The sequence below is a fragment of the Cervus canadensis genome, chromosome 3 (assembly GCF_019320065.1).
Source record: "Cervus canadensis isolate Bull #8, Minnesota chromosome 3, ASM1932006v1, whole genome shotgun sequence".
NCBI lineage: Eukaryota > Metazoa > Chordata > Mammalia > Artiodactyla > Cervidae > Cervus > Cervus canadensis.
In genome coordinates, this window is record NC_057388.1 from 46,143,700 (window position 1) to 46,171,183 (window position 27,484).

Consider the following 27,484-nt stretch of genomic DNA (forward strand, 5'->3'; position numbering starts at 1 on the left):
CTGAGGGAGAGATTATAAAGCAGTAAATGAGCCTAAAGGATTTAACCTCAGGGCTCCAGTTATCTGTCGTTGGTAAGACTTTGGAGGTGGTGTTTGACCTTTAGGATCTCATCCAAGAAGTGTAAATACTTGGAACCCTTCATATAGTTTAAGGATAAAGTGAGATAATGCCCAGAAAGTGCTGAGATTCCTCAGCCTAGCACAGTCAGGAACTGATGAAGCTATACTTTCTGTAGCGTGCTTTAAGGAAACAACAGTTGTGTTTATTTGTTCTGCCTTTCAAGTACTAGATCAGATCGCAAATTCCGCACACTTCCATACGCGTAAAACGTCCCGCATTCCCCAGTGCCACAAAGCACTAAGCTCTTTACGACAGTGTACGACGCCGGGCCTGACAGGCGCGCACCACGCGGGCCAATCGTGCGGCGTCCGACCGATGACGTAGGCCGCGCTCGTGCATGCGCAGGGCGGGAAGACCTTGGGGAGGTGGCGGAGACGCTTAGCGGAGGTGAAATCCTTGGCAGAAAGGAAAGTGTAGCGGCAAGATGCAGAGCTGGAGTCGTGTGTACTGTTCCTTGGTCAAGGTGAGGGCCGACTGGGTGGGGTCGTGCTGAATCAGGCCCAGAGAGGCCCACTGACGGCCTAAGTGTGGGTGTGGGAGAGACCGGCGGCCAGGCCGGGACCACCTGCGACTCCACCCCTGAACCCGCTTAGCAGGGGCGGCGGCTTGGTGGCGGAAGCCTGGGCCGTGGAGAGGCTCCGCCGGTTGTGTGACGGCCAGCAGTCACACACAGTCCCCTCCCAAGCCTGGGCCTGGAGCCTGGGGGTCCCGCGTAGGCCCTTCCACCTTGGCGGAGAAAGTAGGAGTCACCCTTGCCCGTTATGGTTGACTTTTTCCTAGTTCTAATTTCGGTCCTAGTGGCCTTTTGCAGTAGACAGTAATCTTGGGCCACCGCTTGAAGGACTCAGACTGAGCACTAACTCTTGGCCCCAGGAATTCCTCAAAGGTCCCTTAAGGGTTTGCAGCTTTAAGCGAGCGTGCATTGACTTCCCTCTTAAGAGTTTGTATTTTTAATCGTAGCAGGTTATCAAGATAGCCTTCCGTTTTCATCAACGTACCGAATACAGCCAAATTGTGTATATTTGGGTTTGTGACTGAATACAGTATTGACGGAGACCTTAAAAATGATACAGAAGTTAGACTCCTTTGTTTCAAGATGAGTAGCCTATGTTTTGCGAAGTTAATGTAACAAGCTAGAAGTCCTACGTTTAGTGAGAGAGCTGGGACTAAAACTCAACCCTAATCTCTACTCTGCTGTTCTTTGGTTCACTGTCCTGACCTCAGATGCGAGCCTTGCCTTGAAGTAGACAACGTTCCTAGATCAATGTGTAGGATTTTTCACTGCCTACTTTGATAGGAGCTGTTTGCAATTTTTCCTTTGTGCCTCACTGTTCTTAGGAAAATAGTAGCCATCCGTGTTTAGAGATTGTTATGGAGATTATGATGCAGTTTGTAACACTAGTAGCTCTTCTATCTGAGTACATTACTTGGTGCACTGTCCTAAGATATCTTGTCTAATTTTCTGTCCCTTTTGTTTGGTTCAGGTACATTTTCATAGATTGTACATGATAGTTTTGATTTTAGGAAACAATAATTACATGTAAAAGGATTGTCATAATGTAGATTATTCAAGTACTTAAGCTGGAACTTTAGTTAATGACATTAAAATGATCTCTGGCGCCAAAAGTTAGCCATGCTTTCTGAAAATTTAATAAAACGTAAGCATCATTTAATAACATGTTTTAGTTAGGTAAAGAAATGAAATGGTATGTTGAACATTTATAATAAAAAGTGTGGCAAGCTGATTGTTTTTACAAAAGAGCAGAAATTGTTGTGTAACCTCCCTGTGACAGAGGAAGATACATTAGCAATCATTGCTCGATACATTTGCCTTGTCATTAATTTCATGGATCTTTAGTAGTACTATGTTTTGAATTCATATTTTACACAATAGGATCATTTTCTTTTTCAGAAAGGCCATTTCAATCGAATATCTCATGGTCTGCAAGGAGTTTCTGTAGTGCCTCTAAGAACTTACGCAGATCAACCAAGTAAGTACTTAGTGAAACAGGTTTTGCTCATATTTCCTGTATATTTAAATGTAAAAGCTTAAATGTAAAAGCAAGTGAATGTTAAGGGTAACTAATACTAAAGTAATTAGCCATAGAATTCATTTGTTCAAATGTTTGTTCACTTAAATGTTCTGTTGAACACCTAGTGTGTTCCAGATGGTGAAGAAGAAAAAGCCTTGTTCTTATAGAACTTGTCGTCTGATGGTAAAATACAAACAGTATACAAGAAACAGGGAAATAATTTGGGAAGTGATTGAAAATGAAATCTGGTAACTGGGGGTAAGGAGACTATTTCAGGTAGTGTATCAGGCCTTTTCTGTGCAAGGGCCTGAGTAAAGTGAGGGTGTGAGAAGGTTATTTCAGGCAGAGGGAACCAGCAATGAGCAGGGTCTGAGGGAAGAATTCAGTTGTGCGGTTTAAGGGATTGTGAGAAGGTTAGTGTGGCTAGAGTAGAGACCCGAGGAGTGTCGAATCAGAGAGGTAGGCAGAGAGCAGATCATGGGGGGTCTCTGTAAGCCAGGCCAGGATTTTACTCCAAGTGTGAATGGAAACCTCTGAAGGGTGTTGGGCAGGGGGACTGATTTTCTCTGTATCCATTTTAAAGTTATGTACTTCCACTGCAGGGTGCATGGGTTCAGTCTCTGGGCTAGGAGCTAGGAGCCCACATATTGCACCAAAAAAATAAAAAGTTAATTCTTTCCTTTGGTAAGACTGAGCGTATTAGTTACTTAACACTATTTAGAATGATGGGACATCTCTTTCTGTGCTGAATGGAAATCTTAATGGGCTTATCAAAAGCACATTTTAAAGATTAGATTAGAAGAATGTACCCTGAAAGGAAGCTATGGATTAGGAATACTTTCTTCTTTTATACTTTTCTGTATTTTTGAAGTTTCTGTAAAGGATATGTACTTTTTTTTAAAAAAAATATTTAAAACAAGGAAGTATTTAAAAAGTATTTTAAAAATCCAAGGAAGTTCTTAGATTTATAATAAGATACTTTGGCTTCCCAGTACCAAGACTATTGATTATTTGAAATCATGTTTTGACAGTTTTTGAAATTTCTCATATAATCATAAGTAAAGTTGCATGGTGATGTCTTTGTTATAGAAACCATTACCTGGGGGGACTGTGACCATTGGTCTTCCTGCATTCTGTGAAATAATTTTATCCTGTATCCTTAAACTGTTGTCAGACTACTGTCATTTTGTTTATTTATTTATTATTTTTCATTTTGTATATTTAATTCTTAGGAGACAGGGTAGGAGGAGGATTCTGGTCACTAATGACCAATAGTGGGTGGTTTACCCTTGCTTTGAACAGATCAAAAAATCCTTTAAAAAGTACGAATTTGGTGGAGGAGAAAGTTCAACCCATTATATCCCCTTTCCCTTTCAGTTTCACTGAGATATAGTTGGTATACACTCTTTCTTTCGTTAAATGGAAATTCTTAATTCAGCAGGAGATTTTCATTCCCAAAGCATGCAAGTAAAGACTTTTTATGGCTTACTCTGCACCTTTGGTGTTACATATTCAACAAAGATTCATTTAGTACCTTCTATCTGCTAGGCAATCCCTGAACAGGAACTTAAATTGTAATGTTACAGACATAACTGAGCATTCATGTTGAGTAGATTATAAATCCCTTAGTATTCGTGTAGATACTGTGTATAAAGTCTTTGGTTGGATGAAGTAACAAGCATTTTATATACATATTTATATTTGTCTGAGTTATTTATTTAATGGCTGACCTTTCTTCAAGAGTGCACACTCTTTAAGGCAAGGACTGAATGTGACTGCTTATCACCAAAGATAGACAGTTGGTACTCGGTTCTTATTTACTGAATAAACCCTGGGATCATGTCTGTTTTAGTTACGCTCCATCACAAGCATCCAATATGGTGCCTGGTACACAGTAAGTTTCCGACAACAACAGTGATATTAACTGATGCATTCAGTGCTTACTCTGTCTCAAGCAGTCTTTAATCCTTGTGGCTGTCCCACCAGTTAACGTACTGCTGTTTTCTCCATTTATGAAATCGAGGAGCTGAGTTTAGAGAGCTGAGCTAGGAAATCTATCATTTCCAAGCTGTGTAGCTGGGAAAATTCTTTTGACTCTAGAACTTACACACTGTTAATCACTGATCTACTTCAACTGTCTCCTTAGATGAGTATTGGTTGACCAGCTTGAGTGGTTCGAGCTTATAATGATACAGTCCCCGTTATAGCATCTCAGTGATGTTTGAATATGGGTCAAGTTCATCAGGTTGTGTTATTGTTGGTAATGACCCATTTCATGACAAATACTTACAGCACTTAGTCACGTTTGTTACATTCATCTCCTCATTTACTCATTCATTATTTCAACAGATACGAGGTCTCTACTATGTCCTAGTTATTGTACTAGTTGCTGGGATACACTAGTGGATAAGACAGACAAGATACAGCTTTATAGTTTGCAGGGGGAAGATAAACATCCTACAAATTATTATAATTGTGATGAAGACTCCATTGATGGAGCATATAGCTATATATAATAGCTATATATGGATTGAGACTGGTCACAATTATTTTCCTAAGGAAATTAACGTTGGTATCTGATAAGCGTTGTGGGGGCATGTGTGGAAGGAGGTGTTACAGGTAGAAGAAATGGCATGTGGGAATGTTTTGATGTGAGAATGAGCATAGTGCACTTGAGGAGATTGAAAGGGCCAGTGTGGCTGAAATATGTTGATAGTTGAGAGTTGATGTTTCCGGGTTACAAAAGACACTCTGTTTTAAGGGCAGTTGTAGGTCACTGAAGTGTTCTAAGCAGGGGCATGATATAATCAGATTTGTTTTTAAAGCTCATTCTGGTTGCACATTTGGAATTTTTATACTTATTTTATACTTTCTTAATTTCATTAGACTGTAAGAACTAGGGCTCTGTCATTTATTGGTAGCCCAATAGCTTAGAATAGTGTCTGTAATGTGAAATTTATGCTGTCAGCATTTATTTTCTAGGTAGGTGGAGCAGAATGTATGTGGGTAGACCAACGCACATCTGGGTGTAAGCTACCAGAAATTCGTTATTGCTGAAGCTTAAACCGCACGATACTGGTGGATGAGCAGAATGTGATGGGAGATGAGGCTGGAGAAAGTTACTGAAGAGATTTAGAAGTGTACTTAGGAACTTGAACTTTATCTAACAAGAAATAGGGAAACCAATGAGAAGCGAAAGAATAAGGTCTGAGTTGGGTTTTGTCAGCACTCAATACCGAGGTAGTTGTGCAGGGTATTGTGGAGGGTGGGGATGAGACTGGAGGCTGCAAGACCAAAGATGGGAGATGGATCTGAGAAGAGAAGAAACATTTGTTGCATGCCCAGTAGGTACCTGGCATCCTCCCAGGGTCTTGACATATCTTATCTCAGGCCTTTCAACCTGGGATGTAGGCATTACTGTCACTATTATGCCTATGTTGCATCAAAGCCCAGGGAGATTAAGTAATTTGCCCAAGAATTTAAGAGATGGTGGAGCTTATATTTGAACTCAGATTTGTTTTACTTCCCCATTCTTTCTTCTTTTACTGTGTTTCTCTTTCCTCATGGACTAGGAGGTTGTAGGGTTATGATCAGAAAGTAAAATATTAAAATTCAAGAGTTTCTTTGAATCCGAGCAGTTTTGGGTGATGAAGGTATAGAATGTGACTGTGGAAATGGGCTGAAGAGTAAGGTTATTGATAATTTTAAAACATGGGACTTCCCCAGAGGTCCAGTGGGTAAGACTCCATCTTCTAGTGCGGGTGACACAGATTCAGTCCCTGATCCAGGAGCTGAGGTCCCACGTGCTGTGGGGTATGACCAAAAACTAAAAAATAGATACATTAAAAAAAAGTTTCTCTCCCCCAACACACACCAAAATATGATAAACCTTATCATGTAGCTCTTATAGTCATTTAATGAATTTGGCAATTAATGATTACTGCCTTATGATATTTGTTCCTGTTCCTTAAAAAACAATTATTAATTGTTTTCTACGATTGATTTCTCTACGTTTTGATATGTGCCTGTTTTCCCTAACTATACTGAGAGATTTCTGAAGATAGTGATGATTTCCTCATAGGGTAGGCATTCATGAAATTTGATTTCATTCTGATAATGAAGAATTTTTTGTCATTTTGGTTGGAATTCCTGATTGCCCTGAAGATTATGGGACCATCTGAGTGGTTTGGAAGGCGTAATGGTACCTTCAGAATGGTAGACTTCAGAATCTAAACAACTTGGCATAAATGCTGGCTGGATCACTTACTAGTTGTGCAACCTTACGCAGGTTATTTAGTTCCCCTCAGCTTTATTTTCTCCCCTGTTAAATGGCAGTAATAGTTATGTAACAGATGTCCTTATCCTTAAATAAGACAACCAGAAGCATTTAGCTCACTGCCTGGCAGGTAGTAAGTTATCCAAATGGTGAATAATATTGCAGACCAACTCTTTAATACATGTTTTATCGATAATTTGTTGATGATTATAATTGGTTTGTAACCCGACACCTTTATTTTAGTGGTAGCCTTGATTACATAGTATCGTTAGTTTTTTCCTAATGGTGTAATAAGCAATATTTTGTAACTTTTAGAGCACTTTTCCCTGCCTTTTCTTTACATTCATTTTATGGTATTGACTAAGTTGGCCACCTCTTATTGTACCCAGTATTTTTTTTTTTTTAAGTATATTATCTATGGTGAAACAGATCACCAGCCCAGGTGGGATGCATGAGACAAGTGCTCGGGCCTGGTGCACTGGGAAGACCCAGAGGAATCGGGTGGAGAGGGAGGTGGGAGAGGGGATCGGGATGGGGAATACGTGTAAATCTATTGCTGGTTCGTGTCAATGTATGACAAAACCCACTGAAATGTTGTGAAGTAATTAGCCTCCAACTAAAAAAAAAAAAAAAAAAATCAGCCTGATAGCTTCCTCTTGGTATTTCATTGCCACCTGAAATGCAAATTACTATCCAGCTGTCTTTTGCTGTTTTGGCTTAGTCATCTTTTTCTTAGGCTATCAATTTGTATTTCCTTTTCTGTTTTTCTTTCTCACTTTTAAAGTCTTATGCTAGTTTTAAATTTTTCTGTCAAATGCTCTCTAAATTAATGTATTTTGTTTAACTGCTTTTCCATATCCTAATTTTTAAAACTATGTATAGGAACCAAATTGAGAAATACTTTTTGACAAGGAGATGCTGAGTCAGAATCATGTGTTGTAACCCTTCACTTGCAAGCAGCCGTTGCTAAAGGTGAATGCTAGCTGGCTTGTTTTTCTAGTATCTTATTTTGAGAAATTGCAAATATTTAGAAAAGCTGGAAAAATTTTACAGTGAATACTCATGGATTCTTCACATTTTTTTGTACTTACATTATCACATGTCTGTTCATTCATATACATATCCATTCATTCATCTTACTTTTCTGATGCGTTTCAAAGTAAGCTGCAGACATTGGTATGCTTTCCCTAAATAATGGCTTATTTTTAAAACTTTGCCCTGAATCACACCCATATGATGACGTGCTGCAGTCCATGGGGTCACAAAGAGTGGGATACAACTGAGTGACTGAACTGAATGCCCTCCTGTACTTCAGCTGACAGATCTTTAAATGAAGACTTTTCTTCTTTCCCTTCATCTTTGTGCTTCCTAGCATGTTAGTGGAGAAGGCAATGGCACCCCACTCCAGGACTCTTGCCTGGAGAGCCACCATGGACGGAGGAGCCTGGTGGGCTGCAGTCCATGGGGTCACAAAGAGTTGGACACTACTGAGCGACTTCACTTTCCCTTTTCACTTTCATTGGAGAAGGAAATGGCAACCCACTCCAGTGTTCTTGCCTGGAGAATCCCAGGGACAGGGGAGCCTGGTGGGCTGCCGTTTGTGGGATTTCACAGCGTCGGACACGACTGAAGCGACTTAGCAGCAGCAGCAGCATGTTAGTGGGATTCTCATGTAATGGAACATCTAGTATCTTCAGTGTAAGCTGAACTGTTTCTTGGTATTTTCTGTAGCTTTGAAAAAGACCTAAGATCACATAGTAAATTGGGAAATAAAACACAAGTTTTTGACTTTTTGTATTTAAGTTTATTCAATAAACCTGTATATTATAATTAAAAATATGTTAAAAATTTAGTAAGAAATCAAGTTTTTTAGCTTGTATTTAAATTACTGTGAAATTAAAAATTAGACCCAAACTAAGGGGTGTTGGTTAGGTCCTCATTTGGTTCAAGATTTGAAAATAGAAATGTATTTTATAGAAATTTCTATTTGAAAATCAAAATATATTTTATTATATACTTAATTCTGAACATGAATGAGTGAACTAAGCAGTATGGCCAAAAAGCACAAATGGATCAGGAGAATCGATACAATACTTTTTATCATGTGTTGGTCTAGCTATATTTTTTTCATGTATGAGTAACCCAAATTATTACGAAGGATAATCAGTACTTTAATTTATTCATTGGGGTGATTCTTAGATTTTGTGGATAACTGGGTTGGATAACCTATTACTTGTCCTCCAACATAGCTTCTGTGATTCTGTTGAGGCCAGCAAAAGTCTTTTAAAGGATACTCTACCTCCATCCCCTAAGGGGTATGTGTTTTGTGGGGAAGGGGATGATAAAAAATGAAAATTGTTGTCTTTGTAGATCAGAATGTAGCTATTATATAGCAAACACTATATACATTTGGGTACTGTGCTGAGCTATTTGCATATGTTATTTGTTCTGTAGTACAGCCTTGTGAGGTAGATATTTTTTTGTGTGCTCCTTATTTTGCAGATGAGAAAACTGAAGGTGAAGCAGATTAAATTACTCACCTAAGGTTAGATAGCTAGTAATTATGCAGCTTGATTATTGCTCTTGGAGGTAGTTGAAATTAAGGAACGGAGTAATAGTAAATAGTAGACCACTGGAAGGAGAAACAAAAAGCCTAATTTTGTCTCTGCCACATGGCTGCTAGATGACCTTGGGCAAATTTAATTGACCTGTCTGAAACTAGTGTTTTTTACCTATATTTTTTATATAATACACACACACACATATATATGCCATCCTTTTCTTTCTCCTACAAAGTTCTGAGAAAAACATATGTGAAAGTGTGTTAAAACTGCTAAGTTTTAGAGTCACTGAGATTGTAAGGACAGTGGATGGGGGAGAAGGGAGACTGTCTCTAACTCTTAATGGTTATTGTTGCTTTATTTGATGTTGTATTGAGAAGACTGGGAATAATTGGAACTTATTTTTACATTTGTTTCATAATTATTATACTCCTAAGACTACTGATCAAAGTTAATTTTCAGCTTCTTATCTTTATATGATAAATGTCCAGAATAGTTCCTTGAGTGTTCTGTTGAACCTATTAAACTGTACAAAATTTATCATTATTCAAATAGTTCAGAACATATTTGCCAAGTGTTATAGGGAAGCAGAATTTTCCCCTTGTTATTTTAGAAGTTAAGTACCTGAAAAGGATATAATTGGTTTTAAATTTATTGAAAGAACTAAGGTATTATACGAAATTATCTTATTTAATCCAAACATCAGTCATTTACAGCAGTGTTATTGTTCCTATATGACAGAAAAATGAAGTCACTTAGTCACACAGCTAATAAATGATAAGAGCTGAGATTTGAAGCCAGGTATGACAGATTGCAAAGCTCAGGCTCTTTCCTTCATACAGCTTTGTCACTAAATGTCTGTCCATTATTATTCAATAAAACTATAGGATTTAGCAAAGTCAGTGGGTACAGAACTCAGTTATATTTTGATATGCCATAATGAATAAATAGAAAACAAAATTTAAAAATCTGTGTCATTTTCAGTATGTCAGAGAATGTCGGGTGCCTCGGAATGAATAGTACTATGTAGAAAATGCTGGTTATTTGCACTTTTTTGGAGTATAAAATTTAAGATTTTTTTTTAACTGTAGTTCTTTTGATCAGTAATAAGCAATTTATTGTTTTGTATCAATTTGCTTTGATTGTAGTCGATGCCGATGTGACAGTAATTGGCTCTGGTCCTGGAGGGTATGTTGCTGCTATTAAAGCTGCCCAGTTAGGCTTCAAGGTAAGGTTTAAGCTCAGATTAGGCATTAATTTTCTTTTCATTTGGTAAGGGTTGAGCACATTCACAAAATACTTTGCAGGTAATTAATAATGATAAATAATTTCCTAATTCTATAAATTATATTTAGGTCTGAGACTAATGAAGAGAGAGGATTTATTTGGTTGTAGTATTTTCATGAAATGGAAAGTGAAGTCACTATCCCCTCCCCACCACACGCCAACCCCCACCCCATACTTTTCGTTTTGTTCTGGCTTCTAGTCACACTTTGGGAATCCCAAGTGGTGCTAGTGGTAAAGAAGCTGTGTGCCAGTGCAGGAGACTTAAGAGATGCAGGTTCGATCCCTGGGTTGGAAGGATCCCCTGGAGGAGGGCATGGCAACAGCTCCAGTGTTCTTGCCTGGAAAATCCCATGGACAGAGGATCCCGACAGGCTACAGTCTATAGGGTCCCACAGAGTTGGATATTACCAAAGCGACTTAGCATGCACACGCACACACTTTGGAAGAGTAATGGAGCTAAATAAAAACATGATTTGGTTTTTAAACAAATACCTTTCAGAATGATTCACTTTTGGGTTAGTATTATGCAGATAGTAAATTTCAAAAGAGCATATATTTCATCCTCACAAACACTTCAGTAGCGTGTTTTGTAGAAGAATTAAGACATACATTTGGAATTTTAGTGAACTGAAACATTGCAGGTTATATGCAATAAATTATGTTTTCTTTGCTTATAGACAGTCTGTGTTGAGAAAAATGAGACACTTGGTGGAACATGCTTGAATGTTGGTTGTATCCCTTCTAAGGTGAGCATGTGTTTTGTACAGTGCAGAAATTTTTTTCATTAGCCGCCAACTAGAAGGATATGTTGAGATTAGAATGTTAAACTAATACAGTTATTAAAAAATAGCCCAGAGATGATAAAAACACATATTTTCCTTTGTTAAAATTTAGGTTACTGTCATCAGTCTGCCATACATTCCTGAAATAACTTCCTTGTCTCGGAATGCCCGGTCTTTGAGCTAGGATCTGATTCCATTTTTTTGGCTTTCCTCTACAGCGAGACAATTAATAGGCAGTAAATTCTTCTTTTAAGCCCTTTATGTATGAAAAATGACTGCCTTTTAAACCTGCCATTCTGAAGTTGTATACTTAATTCTTTGCTTTTAAAGAAAGTAATTTTTTCATTCTTGTTTGTTGAACGTTTAAGTTGTTACTGTCTTTCTTACATTAAATATGTAAGAACAGAAACTGAATTGGTGTAGTCCTATGTGCTATTTCATGTAGACAATGTCATTTTGTAAGTGGTTTTTGCATGTATATAGTTTGTGAAATTTGATAATTTAGTCTTTTTATTTCCTTTAGGCTTTATTGAATAACTCTCACTTTTACCATTTGGCCCATGGAAAAGATTTCGCATCTAGGGGAATTGAAAGTATGTATACCTTTCATATTTAGCAATATCAACACTTGGCTCTTCTGGCTAAGAACTTGTGTCTAATGACAGTGTAATATATGGTTAGTGAGGGAAGAGTAAGATGTTAACAATGAGATTTATTTAAGAAAAGGCTTAAATCCATATTTCTACTATGACATCTTCTGTTCCTTTGCTAATGTGTGTGAGTGTGTGTGTGAGAGAGTGTGTGTGTATGAAGACTCCGTTTTCGTTTCCTTAAAACTTAGAGATTACTAAGAGGTCACTAGGAGGGTGCTGGATTCTTTAGTGCAGTGGGCAAATAGTGGTGAAGGAAGGAAGGTCTACTTAAGTTGTTGGTAGTCAAAAGAGATGCAAGGAGAAGGGGAAGGACGTGGCATAGTGGAAATGGACATTTCATAATGTTTTGATTTGGTATGTCCTATCTCCTGTCATTCTTTTTGGACTGTTTTCATTTTGTCCTTTTTCTCCAATTATTGTCGTTTACAGATACACCCAGGAGAATAGTCCTAGGAAAGGTCAAAACACACCTTGTCCTGGGGGGAGGCTAATTTGATTTTTATTTCTTTGTAGTAGTAGGTTTCTGAAAGCTTGGGCTGTAGTGTACGCAGACAGGTATAGGAGTGATGTATGTACATTAAAGCAAATATTTTAAACTAGGTGAAAAGTAGAATCAAAGTTTACTTTCCGTACCTACTAAGGAAAGAAGAGACAGGGTTAATCAGAGATGTGCATTACAGGCAAAGCTTCATGTTCTAGCACTGACCTTATCTCTTATCTCTTATCCTAGCACTGATCACATCTCTTAGGGCCTTTGTTTCCTCCTCTCTAATATATGTATTGGTTGCCTGAGCTGATTTCTGACATAACTCTTCTTGCTTCTGAAGTTCTTTTGGAATTTGAGTTTATTTTCTTATTTTGTTGCTTCAGAGTTTTCTTGTGTGATTAAATGAGTAAAATCTAGTTGATTAAACTTTTATATTAAACTATATTTGAAGTTTTCAAATGTGATTTTTTTTTTTTTCAAATGTGATTTTTTTACTAGCTTTTGTTTCATGAAATTTAGCATTTTCTTCGGTTTACAATTTCCAGTGATGTTTTATGTTGTCATTTTTACTTAAATCTCTTCCAGACTTATAATTGTCATAAGGTGTTTAAAGAATATATTGTCATAGTGGGGTGTAATGGTTTATTTTGGACTTAATTTTTCCTGAAGGTAGACTTTTTATATTGCATGATGTGTTCTGTTATTGTCAAAGGATGCTGTTGGCTTTTTGTCAGCTATGATCATTGTATCAGTTATTAGATTAAAAAATTTTAATACAGCCTTTTTATACAGTTTTGTATGCATTAGGCTGAAATTTTTCAAACCTTGATTAGTGAAAAATATCACGTTGCTTTAGGAATTTAGCTATGGACTAAAGATTTTTTTAACAAATTACAGTGTCTGAAGTTCGTTTGAATTTAGAGAAGATGATGGAGCAGAAGAGTAATGCAGTAAAAGCTTTAACGGGTGGAATTGCCCACTTATTCAAACAGAATAAGGTTAGTGCGTTTTATGTTCAGATTTTTGCATTATTTTATATACATGATAAATATTGCGTTATGCTGACAGTGATGCTGTTAGAAATTGGCTGCTGGAGGATATTTAATTTAAAGCAGTATGTTAGCCTAAAATAGATTTCCCCAATGGATGTAACAAAATTTTTGCTGCTCCATATGTAGTGTTACCAAGTAAGGAGGTGTTTTGTATTGGATAAATTATTTAATAGTTTTTTCTTACAAATCATATTTGTTTACCCAAAAAATTATTTTTAAACTTTGTGAATTTTTAAACATTATTTTATAAAGGTTGTTCATGTAAATGGATATGGAAAGATAACTGGGAAAAATCAGGTCACCGCCACGAAAGCCGATGGCAGCACTCAAGTTATCGATACAAAGAACATTCTTATAGCCACAGGTTCAGAAGTCACTCCTTTTCCTGGAATTACGGTATTTACATGTTTTACAACTGCACAACCTTTCTGCTTAAATATATTTTATGTTCTTTATGAACTTCAAATGAGAGATACCTGACTGAAGTACGATATGTCGACAATCATTCAGCTTTGGGAATTTGCCTGTCTTTATTCTGCAGTGATCTTGACCAGAAATGGAACACTTTATATTATGATATACTTGAATTCAATATGAGGTTAACATTGACCATTCTATTTTGAGATGCTACATGATAAACTTTTAAGTGGGCCATTTTTAATGGGTTTTGATAAAAATTAAGTCTACGGATAAAAGTCATAAATAGCTCAAAGCAAATAAATGACTTAGTATTTTTAGTGATTATACTGAGTAAGATCACAGTTTATAAATCAGTAGGTTTTTTCAAGTAATTTTGATTGTCTCTTTTTTTAAATTACAGATTGATGAAGATACAGTAGTATCATCTACAGGTGCTTTGTCTTTAAAAAAAGTTCCAGAAAAATTGGTTGTCATTGGTGCAGGAGTAATAGGTGTAGAATTGGTGAGTGATGTTTTTTCTGTCCCTTACTACTTCCGTGGAGTTGGAAAGGACTTAGGGTTCCTCTGATTGTTTGTGTAACGTCACAGGCAGATTAGTTGAGTTTTGTTTAAATAGTATCTAGTGATAGTTTTCAAGATAATCTGTTTGAGTAACCATTACTCATTACAACATTCTGTTTTGTTTTGAAATCTGCTTCCCTGTGTCTTCCAGCTTTCCTATTCCCTAGAATTGGACTGATTTTTAAAGATCTACCAGCCCTTCAGATACTTAAATCTTCCAGCCCTTCAGCAGCCCTTCAGCATTCTGAGTGAATTGCATTTCAGATAAAGACATGACTGACATGATGTGGTTTTTCCTTGCATCTCCATCCTCATTTTGATCCCTCTAACTCAAGTTTTAGAAATGGCAAATTACTTGACGTTCTCTGGATACTGTGCTGTCTCACACCTTTTGCCTACTATCTTCTTCTCCCTTCTTGTCCATCTGGCAACTTTCATGTTTGTCCAGTGACCTCTTCCCTCTGTTTTAGGAGTCTTTTCCCAGGGCCATTTTACCTCTCCTTCTAAAATCACAAATCCAGACATTTTATTCTCTGACCATAAACTCTTTTCCTGTTACTCAGAGAGCCTATGTAGCTGAAGAATAGCTGAGTTTATCATGTTTTCTAGTCCCTAGGTTCCTGGTTTTTGCTCTGTGCCCTTAGCCCATCTTGACTGCTTTCCCAAGCACCTTAGATTCCACACTGCGTCACTAATGACTTCCTTACAAGTGTTCTTGAGTCCCTTGCCTCACCGTTCTGTCACATTTGCTTCTCTGAGAACACCTGTGTGCATTCACACATGCTGAGGTACCTTTGTAGTCAAAGACATAGACTTGGTACACAAACATAAGCCTTTTTTGATCCTCTGTCCTCCTTAAATTCCTGATTTCCCTCTCACCTCTCCACAACCAGATTTCTTGGAAGAGATACCCACACTCTGTTTCATCAGCTCTCACTTCGCTGTTCATCCATAGCTTCTTGTGTCACATTGCTCTTGACAGGGCATGTACGGATTTATTGCTCAATCCAGTGGACTATTCTTCACTGGTTTTTTGGTAGCAAGCAGCATTGTTGATTTTCTTGCCTTTGAAGCTTTTCCCTTACCCTCTCTGATCAAATAGCTCTCTGGATTTTCCATCTACCCTTTGGACTGACTTTTCTTTCTTCCCGTTCTCAGCCTTCCCTTTAATTGTTACTATTACCCTAGATTCTGTCTCAAGGTTCTCTCCCAGATTCTTTTTGTCTTTTAGAGAATATTCTGTTCATTCTTAACCTCAGTTACCTGAAGACTCATAAATATGTGCAGTTAATCCTTCCTCCTTGCCTCTGAGCTTTAGTATGCTATATGCTAATGTTTACAATATCTATTTTCAGGTCTCACAGGCACCCAGTGCATGTGTGACTGAACCTGTCTTTCCCTCCTTCACTTAGTGAAATACAAAACAAAACCTGTTTACTTTCTAACATTTCCCACCTCAGTGAGTGGTACTGCCGTCCATCTAGAGGCCTAAACAAGACGTTCGGGAACTGTAAGTGACCTCTCCCGTATTTTTGTGCCCCATATTGAGTCAGTCCGTGGGTTCTAATGTCATACTACCAGTTAGGTAACTCATGAATATATCCTCTGTTAGGATAAGTACAAACTCTTAAGTATTGTTTGGTGCTGGCTTGTCTCCAGCCTCATTTCTAAGCCCTCTCCCTCTCAAACTGTGTTCAGGATATATTGAAATAGCAGTTCCTGAACAAACTGCATTTTGTATTTGATCTGTAGTCAGGCCTTCCTCCTGTTTGGAACATTTCATCCCTCTGTGAGTTTCTGTACCTTCTGAGCCCTTCCTTGCCTACCGTGGATGTCCTTAGGTACTCTCGCTGAGTGTTCCATTGCACCCTGTCCTTGTTCTAGCATTTATCTTACTTTCTTGATACTACTTGTTCACTGTCTCTCTCCCATTAAATCATAAGCTCCATGAGGCTAGAGATGCCGGCTGTTTCATTTACTGTGTGTCTTTAGCATCTAACATACTGGTTGATATATAATAAGTACTCATATATTAGCTTTTGTTATTATTGCTTAATAAACTTTTGTTGGTATAATAAATATCTTTCAAATGTCAGCTTAGAAGTTACCTTTTTAGTGGAGACTTCTATTTAAGAAAACTCTGGTCCTTCCTTCTTTGAGTCTAGTATAATGTGTCTACATGTTTTCATCATCTGCTGATAATAGTATATATTGCATTTATTTATTTATGTCTTTCTTTTTAATATGATCATAAGCTCCTGAAAGGCAGAGACTGAGTTTTAATCATATTTAAATCTCCATTGCTTTTCTTAATGACTCTTACTTAGGTTTTTTACATAACAGATCCATTATTTCATCATCATCCTTTTGAACCAGTCCAGTCTGTCATTTTTAAATGATGTTCCAAACTAAGCAAAATAGTCTGGGTTTTGGAGAGAATGTCTTTTAGTCTTCTGATATTCATAATATACTTCTTTGTGTAACCCTTTAAGATCAGTTTTTTGTTATTTGTTCGTTTGTTTTTAGCACATATTGAGCTTGTGGTCAGATGAAAACCTCACATTTTTTGCTTGAGCAATTCTGGATTTTCTTAAAACGTAAATAAAGGACTTTGAACCTTATCCTTGCTTTTAATTTAATATTGTTCACTTGCACCCAGTATTTCCAGCCTAGTTCTTTGTCTTGATTCTGTCATTTTTACACTTTACTGCTGTTTCTTGCTTTGTCTTGTTCATAAGTTGGGGAAGTATGTTAACTAAGGCGTGTGGCCCATCATCTGATCTTATCTGAAATTGGTTAATCAAGCATTCTCTAGTGTTATTCAGGTTTTCAATGCAAAGTATTAAAAACCATCTGATACTGCAGTCTTCTTTTTAGTTTTAAAAAGCTTTTAATTTAAATTTTATTTTTATTTTTGGCCACACCACACAGCATGTGGATCTTAAGATACCTGATCAGGGATCAGACTTATGCTCCCTTCCATGGAAGAGCAAGAATCTTGGATGACTGCCAGGGAGGTCCCTGATACTGCAGTCTTTTACCAGTTATGAACATAACTGATTACCTTTCTGATGGCAAAATATACTGCATTAACCAGCCCAGAAGAACTTTCAGAAATAAAATTTGGGTAGCTTATATGACCTGTTTGAAACACTTATGGTAGTCTATAATGGTTGTCAAACTGGCTATTTAAAAATCTCTACTTCCTAGTATTTAACAGGGATTGACCTCTGTTCCACATTTCAGAATCTATTCTTTTTCAGTTTTTATTTATTTTTGTTTAAAAAGTTTTTTATATTGGGGTATAGTTGATTAACAGTGTTGTGTTATTTTCAGATGTATCTTTTCTTTTTCAAGTTCTTTTTCCATTTAGGTTGTTACATAATATTGAGCAGAGTTCCCTGTGCTATATAGACCATCCTTGTTGGCTATCTGTTTTGTTTTGTTTAAAAACATTTTTTTAATTAGTTAATTTATTTTCATTGGAAGATAATCACTTTACAATATTGTGATGGTTTTTGCCATACATCAACATGAATTGGCCACAGGTGTGTATGTGTGCTGGCCCAGCACCCCGGCTGCCCCGCCCCGCCCCGCCCCACTGGGTTGTCCCAGAGCACTGGCTTTCAGTGCCCCGCTTCATGCATCGATCTTGCACTGGTCTTCTGTTTCACGTATGGTAATGTACATATTTCAGTGCTATTCTCTCAAATTATCCCACCCTCACCTGCCTCTTGAGAAACCTGTATGCAGGTCAGGAAGCAACAGTTAGAACTGGACATGGAACAACAGACTGGTTCCAAATAGGAGAAGGAGTCCGTCAAGGCTGTATATTGTCACCCTGCTTATTTAACTTATATGCAGAGTACATCATGAGAAATGCTGGGCTGGAGGAAGCACAAGCTGGAATCAAGATTGCCGGGAGAAATATCAATAACCTCAGATATGCAGATGACACCACCCTTAACGGCAGAAAGTGAAGAGGAACTAAAGAGCTTCTTGAAAGTGAAAGAGGAGAGTGAAAAAGTTGGCTTAAAGCTCAACATTCAGAAAACTAAGATCATGGCATCTGGTCCCATCACTTCAGGGCAGATGGAAACTGTGGAAACAGTGACAGGTTTTATTTTTGGGGGGCTCCAAATCACTGCAGATGTTGACTGCAACCGTGAAATGAAAAGACGCTTGCTCCTTGGAAGGAAAGTTGTGACCAGTCTGGACAGTATGTTAAAAAGCAGAGACATTACTTTGCCAACAAAGGTCCGTCTAGTCAAGGCTATGGTTTTTCCAGTAGTCATGTATGGATGTGAGAGTTGGACTACAAAGAAAGCTGAGCGCCAAAGAATTGATGCTTTTGAACTGTGGTGTTGGAGAAGACTCTTGAGAGTCCCTTGGACTGCAAGGAGATCCAACCAGTCCATCCTAAAGGAGATCAGTCCTGGGTGTTCATTGGAGGGACTGATGTTGAAGCTGAAACTCCAGTACTTTGGCCACCTGATGCGAAGAGCTGACTCATTTGAAAAGACCCTGATGCTGGGAGGGATTGGGAGCAGGAGGAGAAGGGGACGACAGAGGATGAGGTGGTTGGATGGCATCACCGACTCAATGGACATGGGTTTGGGTGGACTCCGGGAGTTGGTGATGGACAGGGAGGCCTGGCGTGCTGCAGTTCATGGGGTCACAAAGAGTCGGACACGACTGAGCGACTGAACTGACTGACTGACACCTCTCACTGAGTTCAGAAAGTCTGTTCTTTATATCTGTGTCTCCTATGTTGCCCTGCGTGTAGGATCATTGGTACTGTCTTTCTAAATTCCATATGTATGCATTCATACACAGTATTTGTCTTTCTCTTTCTGACTGATTCACTGGCTATCCATTATAAATACAGCAGTGTGTGTCTATCAGTCCCAAACTTCATAAGTACCCCTCTTGCCCACCTTTCCACTCTGCTAACGTAATCAAACCCCACTGGCCTTCAAAGCCAGATTCTCTGGGAACTCCTCCCCATTCCCATCCCCCAGCCTGGAAAGGCCGACATGGGGCTCAGAACTTGCTCCTGTGGGATAACTTCCATGGTATAATTGTTCTCAGATTTGTGAGTTGCCCACCCAACTGGTTTGTGATTTGATTTTATCGCAGTTGTGCATTTTCTACTGTTCCTTGTGGTTTCTTCTTTATTTTGGATGTAGGGTGTCATTTTGGAAGGTTCCAGAGTTTGTTTTTTTCCTGTCAGTGGTTGTTCAGCAGTTAGATGTGTTTTTGTACGGAGTGAACTTATATCCTACTCCACCATTTTGAGCTAATCTCAAGTAATGTTCTTTTTTAGAATCTATTCTTTCCCACCTCTGACAGTGCTCTTAGGCTAATTAAGTTCCCAAAGTTCACAGACTGTTACCCAAACTCTGTTACCCAAACTCTGTGATCTAATTTATTTGATTTGGGAATTAATTCATTCAAAACAATTAGTTGTTCTTATTTTGGACTTCACTTCTTTTTTAATGATATTTCTTCTCTTCAGGCCACATTGAAAATTGTTCTCACTGATGGATAAAACAAACAAACAAAAAGGAATCATATAGCTTTACTTCCTTTTAATCAGCATAATAATAGCCCAAGGCAATGATTCTGTTTCCTCCATCTCTGCACTTCTGCATTAGATTGTTTGCAAGCTTCAAGTCATTTAAACATCTTGACACAATGTTTTAGGTGTCTGTTACTATATTAAAATAATTCTTACATGTCATTTTAAAAATTTAGGTTTATGGAGAACTTACTGTGTCTACATACATATCTCTCTACTTTCTCGTAAAGATTATTCATATGACTTATTTTTTACAGTTCATTTTCTTTCTTCCATTAGAGTTTACTATAGTGCTTTCGAATCAGACAGATTTAAAATTGAATTTTAGCTTTGTCTGTTAATGACTTTATGTCTTTGTTAAATTCATTACCCTCTCTGAACTAATTGATCCATTATAAAAATGAGGATAAGAATAATTGCCTTATAAGATTTTGTTGAGATTTAATATGGTTAATACATTTAAGGCACCATAGTGCCTTGCATTTAATAAGCTCTAAATGTAGATATTACCAGAGTTTTCCTACCTGAGGATTGTGAAATCAGCTTTCCTAAAGAATAGGGCACTTGTCTAGCTATGCTTGCTGTTCTCTCAAGATGCTGCTGCTTATCATTTCTACTCTTAACTGTTTCTTACTATTCTGATTTAGCTTCAGAGGAGTGATTGATTTTTTTGTAGTGAGATATAACATATATCATGTAGTTCACCCATTTAAAGTGTACAATTCAGTGATTTCTAGTGTATTTACAAAGTTATGCATCTGTCATCAGTATCTTAATTCCAGAACATTTTCATTACCCCAGAAAGAAGTGAAAGTTGCTCAGTCGTTTCCGATTTATCATGATCCCATGGACTGTAGTCCGCCAGCCTTCTCTGTCCATGGGATTCTCCAGGCAAGAATACTGGAGTGGGTTGCCATTCCCTTCTCCAGGGGATCTTCCCGACCCAGGGATTGAACCTGGGTCTCCCGCACTGCAGAGAGATCCTTTACGTCTGAGCCACCAGTCATTGTGTATTTCTCCGTTTTCCCAGTCCTTGGAAAACACTAATCTGCTTCTTATGTCTATGGATTTGCCTATTCTGAACATATCATAGAAATGGAATTCGTGCAATATATGGCATTTTGTGTCTGGCTTATTTCAGTTAGCATAATGTTCTCATTTTCAGGTATACTTTATTTCACTTTATGGCCAAATAATTTTCCGTTCAATGAATTTTAAAAATGTGCTGTATCCATTCTTTAGTTCATGAACATTTGGGTTGTTTCCACTTAAGGACTAACATGAATAATGCTGCTATGAACATTTTTGTACAAGTTTTTGTGTGAACATCTGTTTTCATTTCTCTTGAGTATATACCTAGGAGTAATTCTGAGTTTAACCTTTCAAGGAACTCTGTTCTCCAAAAGGGCTGCATCATTTTATAACTCCCTCCCCAAGCACTGTAAGTTTCAGTTCCATTTGCTCTCCAGTAGCTGGTGTTGTTGGCTTTTTTGATTTGAGCCTTTCTAATGGGTGTGCAGTAGTATCTCATTGTGGTTTTAATTTGCATCTTCTAGTGTTGCAGTGTTGAGCATATTTTTATGTGCTTTTTGCCATCTCTATGTCCTTGAAGTGCCTGTTTAAATGTTTTGTATGTTTTTTCTTGGCTCCATTTGTTTTGTTACTGAGTTTTGAGAGTTCTTTATAGAATCTTTATCGAATAGTTTTTTTGTAAACATTTCTTTATCAAATAGTTTTGCAAATTTTTTTTATCAAGTAGTTGTTTTGCAAACACTTCTTCCTAGCCTGTGGTTTCTCTTTTTTGTGTTCATGATACTGTCTTGTGAAGAGAAGTTTTTAATTTTGATAAAGTCTAATTTACTTTTTTTCTTTTATGGATTGTACTTTGGTGTTATAGCTAAGAAATCTTTGCCTACCTCAGTGTCACAGTGATTCTCTCCTGTTTTCTTCTAAAAGTTTTACAGTCTTGGATTTTACATTTAGGTGCATAATTTCGAGTTATTTTTTGTGTATGTTTGTTATTGAATTTTTAGTGTCATTGTACTCAGCTCTCACCCCAAAAATTCATGAAATTTAAAAAATAAATACATGAACTTAATTTAGTTGCTAAATTCTTAAAGTGAATTTTAAATTATTAGGTGATTTTAATGTAAGTTCTTGCAAAGGATATATTCATAGCTTTTCATAGTTTATTTAATGCTGTGAAATTATCTTCATATTGCCAATTTGATGTACAAGTATTCACAAGTTATAATTGTTAAAATGTTGTTAAAATGCCAGCATTTTAAATTATAATTTGAATGAAAAAAGTAAACATTTATCTTGAGACAATAAAATATGAAGCTAGATTAATACTTTGCAAGCATCAGTCATTAGCAAAGAGGTTACTTCTTTCCCCTCAAAGCCTTCCTTTTCAGTCTGTCCTCTTTCTGAAGCAGCTACCACTATGTTTCATTCCTTCTCCAAGTCTTTGTGCAGTTGTCGCTCCCCATGAGGGCTTCCCCTTGACCACATTTTTTAAAAATTGCAGTCCTTCTTCATTGCAGTAGTCCTGGTTCTACTTTCGCTTTTTCTCTTTACACTTTACTATCCTCTGCATAAATTTGACTTATTTGTTTTTTCTGTCAGAATTTAAGGTCTCTTAAGGCAGCGTTTTGTTCACTGATGTATACCTACCATCTAAAATGGTGCCTAGCATGTAGTAGGTGTTCAGTAAATGCTGAATGAATAAATATATGAAGTTTTACATGTTTGTCACAATGTTAATTTTAAACCTCAGAGTTTCTAATAGGAACATAGTAACCTAGGAAAATACCTTACAATAAACTGTTTAAGATGATTTTTTAAACATTTCCTATCAAAGCCTTTATTTTCATGAATATTGTTTTTTTATTTGTGTGATTATTGTTTGCAGGGCTCAGTTTGGCAAAGGCTTGGTGCAGACGTGACAGCAGTTGAGTTTTTGGGTCATGTTGGTGGTGTTGGAATTGATATGGAAATCTCTAAAAACTTTCAACGTATCCTTCAAAAACAAGGATTTAAATTTAAATTAAACACAAAAGTTACTGGTGCTACTAAGAAATCAGATGGAAAAATTGATGTTTCGTAAGTATGCTACATTTGTTTTTGATATGGTATCCTTCTGTGTGTTTCTTTAAGAAAAACATTTAGCTTTAAGAATCCAGTTTTTTATATCTTAGTACCACTTTATTGTGTAGTGTAGCTCAGTATTGCTTATCCAGTCAGCCCTCTGAAGTTCATGATTGCATTGATGATAGAAAAATTAACCCAGTGTTCTCATTTGTAATGTACTTTTTCATAGTATACATTCAGAACAATTTAAACTCTCAACATTCAGTAAAATCATTATTTTTAGACAGATGCATGGGGAAATCAGTAAGATTATTGATTAAATTGCTTACTGTGTGCCTGGTATTCTACTGTTTTCAACACTGAAGTAACTTGCCTAATGTCTCATAGCTTGTGGCAGAAGCACTACTTGAGCTTGGATCTATATTCTTAAACCATGTCAATACAGCCTTTTGTTGTGAGGTTCAAATGATAGACCTCTAGAGGATATGTACATTTTTCATTGCCTGACCCTGTTTATGTATTATTTATGATTAAAATAAACTGTCAGAAGTGTCATTTATACTTAAGTAACGTCTGATCTTAAGTTTCCAGTATCTGCCAGCTATTCATGTAGATATGTTTTACAATTACATGCTGCTTATTACCTAGTATTGAGGCTGCTTCTGGTGGTAAAGCTGAAGTTATCACTTGTGATGTACTGCTGGTTTGCATCGGCCGACGACCCTTTACTCAGAATTTGGGACTAGAAGAGCTTGGAATTGAGCTGGATCCTAGAGGTAGAATTCCAGTGAATACCAGATTCCAAACTAAAATTCCAAAGTAAGTTGCATACCTACCTGCATTTTCAATAATTTTAAATAAACACTTGTCATGCTTTAAAAATGCATTGGCTTTGGGGAAGAATAGTAAAATTATAACCTGTAAAAGAAAAATAATTGAATTTTTCATTTTACCCAAAGCGTAGAACTTGAACCTGGAAGAGCTCTATTTGATTTATTTTTCGGTGACTTGCTAACTGGAAACTCATAGTTTTTGACTCTGGCATGACCGAAGATGAGTGTCTGTGCTTTCAGAAGCTCACTGTTTCTTCTGACCTCTGTGGCAGCATCTATGCGATCGGTGATGTCGTTGCTGGTCCCATGCTGGCTCACAAAGCGGAGGACGAAGGCATCATCTGTGTTGAGGGGATGGCTGGTGGCGCTGTGCACATTGACTACAACTGTGTGCCGTCGGTGATTTACACACACCCGGAAGTTGCTTGGGTTGGCAAATCAGAAGAGCAGTTGAAAGAAGAGGTAATTCTGAATGAGGGTGGTTTTACTCTAATGTGTGATTTGACTTAATGACAGTGGTGGTTAAGAACCCTTTCATTATTGCATTAATGCATTTTAATAACTATGTAGAACATTACAGGTAAGTTTGAATAATTCTTTACTTTATTAGTATCAGAAAGGAGAGAGTATTTGCTTGCCTGTATTTAAAAATGAGTAATTCTAGAGGTCTTATATTTGGCTTTGAAGTATATCCAGGTGGAATGACACTTGAATTTGCTTGTGTTTGTTTCCAAAATATTTTTTCTGTGATAAACCTTTTGGTCTTTCCTTCTATATGCTGTGTGAAGAACTGCCTTCTTGAGATTTAGTTCTGATAAATGGTAGATGATTTCAGCAAATGGAAATGAATTTTTTGAGAATTTATGTAAGCTCTCAATTTCTGTCTCTCACAGGGTATTGAATACAAAGTTGGGAAATTCCCCTTTGCTGCTAACAGCAGAGCTAAGACAAACGCTGACACAGATGGCATGGTGAAGATTCTCGGGCAGAAATCGACAGACAGAGTCCTGGGGGCACATATTCTAGGACCCGTGAGTACTATAAAGCCGGAAGTCCCATTAGGGTTTCTGGAAAGCATTGCTACTTAGTATATTAATTTAAAACCACCTAGTGGTTACATTTTGAGGTTATTATTTACTAGCAGAAGTTTGAACATAGCTTCTTTGTGCCTTGTTTCTAGCACTGGGTCTTGCCTGTCACATCATCTGTATTCCCTGCGCAACTAAGATATCCTTTTAAAACACACCCCAGAAAAAAATAAAATAAAACACACCCCAGGCCGTTTGCCTGCTTAAACTCTCTGGTGGTGCTTTCCACTGCAGACCTAGACCCAAGGCTCCACTGAAGTTTGGTCCCAACTGTCTTTCTGACATCATCTCTTTCCACTCATTCTCTTTGCTCGTTAATTCCCTGTCTCATGGGCCTTCTCTCAGTTTTTTTCTTTCTTTGTATTTTTTTGATAGGTAAGAAGTGGATTTATTTAGAGAGAAACATACTCCACAAAGTGTGGACCATCTCAGAAAGTGAGAGCACCTTCTCAAAATTTCTTAATAGGCCAAAACTTGTTCCCATTTTAAAGCCTTCCTGCTTATAGACCATTTGTTTAGAATCCTATGTCTCCAGATCTTTGTATGACTGGCTTATTTAGCTTGGTTCAAATGTTACCTTCTAAGAAAAGCCTTTTCTACCACTGCATTTGAAGTATGCCCTCCCCTAGGTTTCAGATGTATCAGTGATGATAATAGAACATTTGAGTGCTTACTCTGTAACAGTTTTTCCTAAATACATGCATTAACTTGGGTTTTCAGGACTCTGTGCAGTAGCTGTTGTTCATCCCTTTTTTGAGGCGAGTAAATGGAATGAAGCACAGAGTCAGTGAGTAATTGAGGTAGTAAGTGGTAGGATTTGAATCCAGGCCACTTCTCTTCAGAGCCCAAGCTCTTCTGTGCTACTTTTTTCTGTTAGGATTTTTCCAGCTGGAGGCAGTTAACTATCCTAATCTGTCCTATTAGATGGTAGTTGTTTTGCCATAGAAACAGAATTACTTCTTGATTTATTATTTTAAAGGGTGCTGGTGAAATGATAAATGAAGCTGCACTTGCACTGGAATACGGAGCATCCTGTGAAGATATAGCTAGAGTCTGTCATGCACATCCGGTAACAACACACACAATTAATGGCTACCTAAATTTTCTTCTGACTCACAAATACTTGGTTTTTAATTCTAAATTTCTTCCCTTTCAGACCTTATCAGAAGCTTTTAGAGAAGCAAACTTGGCTGCATCATTTGGCAAATCAATCAACTTTTAAATGAGAAGATTATATTTTTCTGAAGTTTCCTGGGGACTTTTGTAGAGGTCACATTTCTGAACAGGAAATGGCTCACAGCTGCAAAAATTTCTAGGACTGAATTATGAAACTTTTGGAAGGTATTTAATAGGTTTGGACAGAATTGAATAATCTCTTATCTATATTTTAAATAAATTTAATAGTTTTCACTGCATTAATATCTGCAGAAAAAAGCTACTTATAGTAGCTTCCTGGAAAATTTTCTTCAACCCATATTTTCTTTTTTTTTTTTCAACCCATATTTTCATGCTATTTATGAAGGGTTCAGCGTCACTGAATTTATGTTAAGTGGCTTCTATCTCTGATACAGGACTGACTTACATGGATGCAGCTGGAGTATGATGTGTGAACAGCTCTGTTTGAACCAAGGTGATCAGGTTATTTGAAACTTGGTTTTCACATTGGAAACAGTCATTAGAATAAGTTGGAAACATGTATAAACTGATGTAAATAAAAAACGATGATCTCAGTTATTTTAATCCCCATTGTCTTGGTGGTTAGAGGTAAAATTTGTGTTTAGATTTTTAAGGTTCTGTTGAGGTCTAAAGTATAGTTATACAGTTAACCAAAGTAAGGCAGTGTATATACAAAATCAAGTATCAGATGGAGAAACAATGTATTACAGTGGAAAATGAAGACACGGAAATAAACATGTCTTAAATATTCATTTACTGGTTATTCTGAGTGGATATCAAGATGGTCCTAGTTTTTTTGACTACCTCTAGTGTATATTCTTCTTTGTTACTCTTTATTACTGCTTTTATAGACCAGGATGTATCTTTTCTTTCCACATTGTAGGATAATACTAAGGTATTTAAAAGGTCATTATCCTTTCATCTGTTTTAGCAATACCTACTAAATGTTTAGCATTTATTTTTGGAGAAAGAACATAAGGGAATCTTTAATCGACTTTCTTTTCCTAAGTGGATTTCCAGTTTATCCTGTCTGGGTAAAATTGACTTTTTCTTTAAAGAGTGCTATAAAGTAATAGTTATTGATAAATATTTAAAATGACTGTTTCTTAAAACACTTAAATAAGTGTTAAATACTAAAGAGACTTTTGCATGTTATAAGTCATTTCACATTTATTCATCAAATTGCAGTGCACTTGATGTCAATTTAAAGGACACCTATATTAAGGAAAGTTTGGAGAATATAGTTTATTAGCAGAAGGCTATGCAGAATAAGATACCAGTTGATCAGAGATTAAAGGAAAATGTTTAATAACCTTCAGGTTTTAATTTATTTACATATAGGTCACATTTTCCTTTTTTTTCACATGTCCAGTGGTCTTGACTTGTATTATGGTCACTGTAAATCAATACATTCTAAAGACTGGATTCTGTTACCTCTGGAAAATACTGAATTTTTTAGTGAGCAGTTAACTTGATTGAA

At 37.1% G+C, this 27,484-nt stretch overlaps 1 protein-coding gene across 1 annotated transcript; it reads left to right on the forward strand.

Annotated features, from left to right (window-relative positions):
* The first annotated feature begins 426 nt into the window (after positions 1-426).
* On the forward strand, positions 427-26,756 carry DLD (dihydrolipoamide dehydrogenase). Its single transcript, XM_043463057.1, has 14 exons — positions 427-584; positions 2,034-2,112; positions 10,140-10,219; positions 10,956-11,024; positions 11,584-11,653; positions 13,098-13,198; positions 13,505-13,648; positions 14,073-14,174; positions 22,729-22,919; positions 23,556-23,726; positions 24,013-24,202; positions 24,634-24,771; positions 25,808-25,897; positions 25,985-26,756. The coding sequence occupies exons 1-14, from the start codon at positions 546-548 to the stop codon at positions 26,048-26,050; spliced, it is 1,530 nt and encodes a 509-aa protein (XP_043318992.1). The 5' UTR covers positions 427-545; the 3' UTR covers positions 26,051-26,756.
* Positions 26,757-27,484: the final 728 nt, after the last annotated feature.

Excerpts from the sequence above, each read along its gene's own strand:
- DLD (XM_043463057.1), top strand. The coding sequence starts at position 546 with ATGCAGAGCTGGAGTCGTGTGTACTGTTCCTTGGTCAAG. Across the intron at positions 11,025-11,583 it reads TTGGTTGTATCCCTTCTAAG|GCTTTATTGAATAACTCTCA; the intron begins GTGAGCATGTGT and ends TATTTCCTTTAG. Across the intron at positions 11,654-13,097 it reads CGCATCTAGGGGAATTGAAA|TGTCTGAAGTTCGTTTGAAT; the intron begins GTATGTATACCT and ends AACAAATTACAG.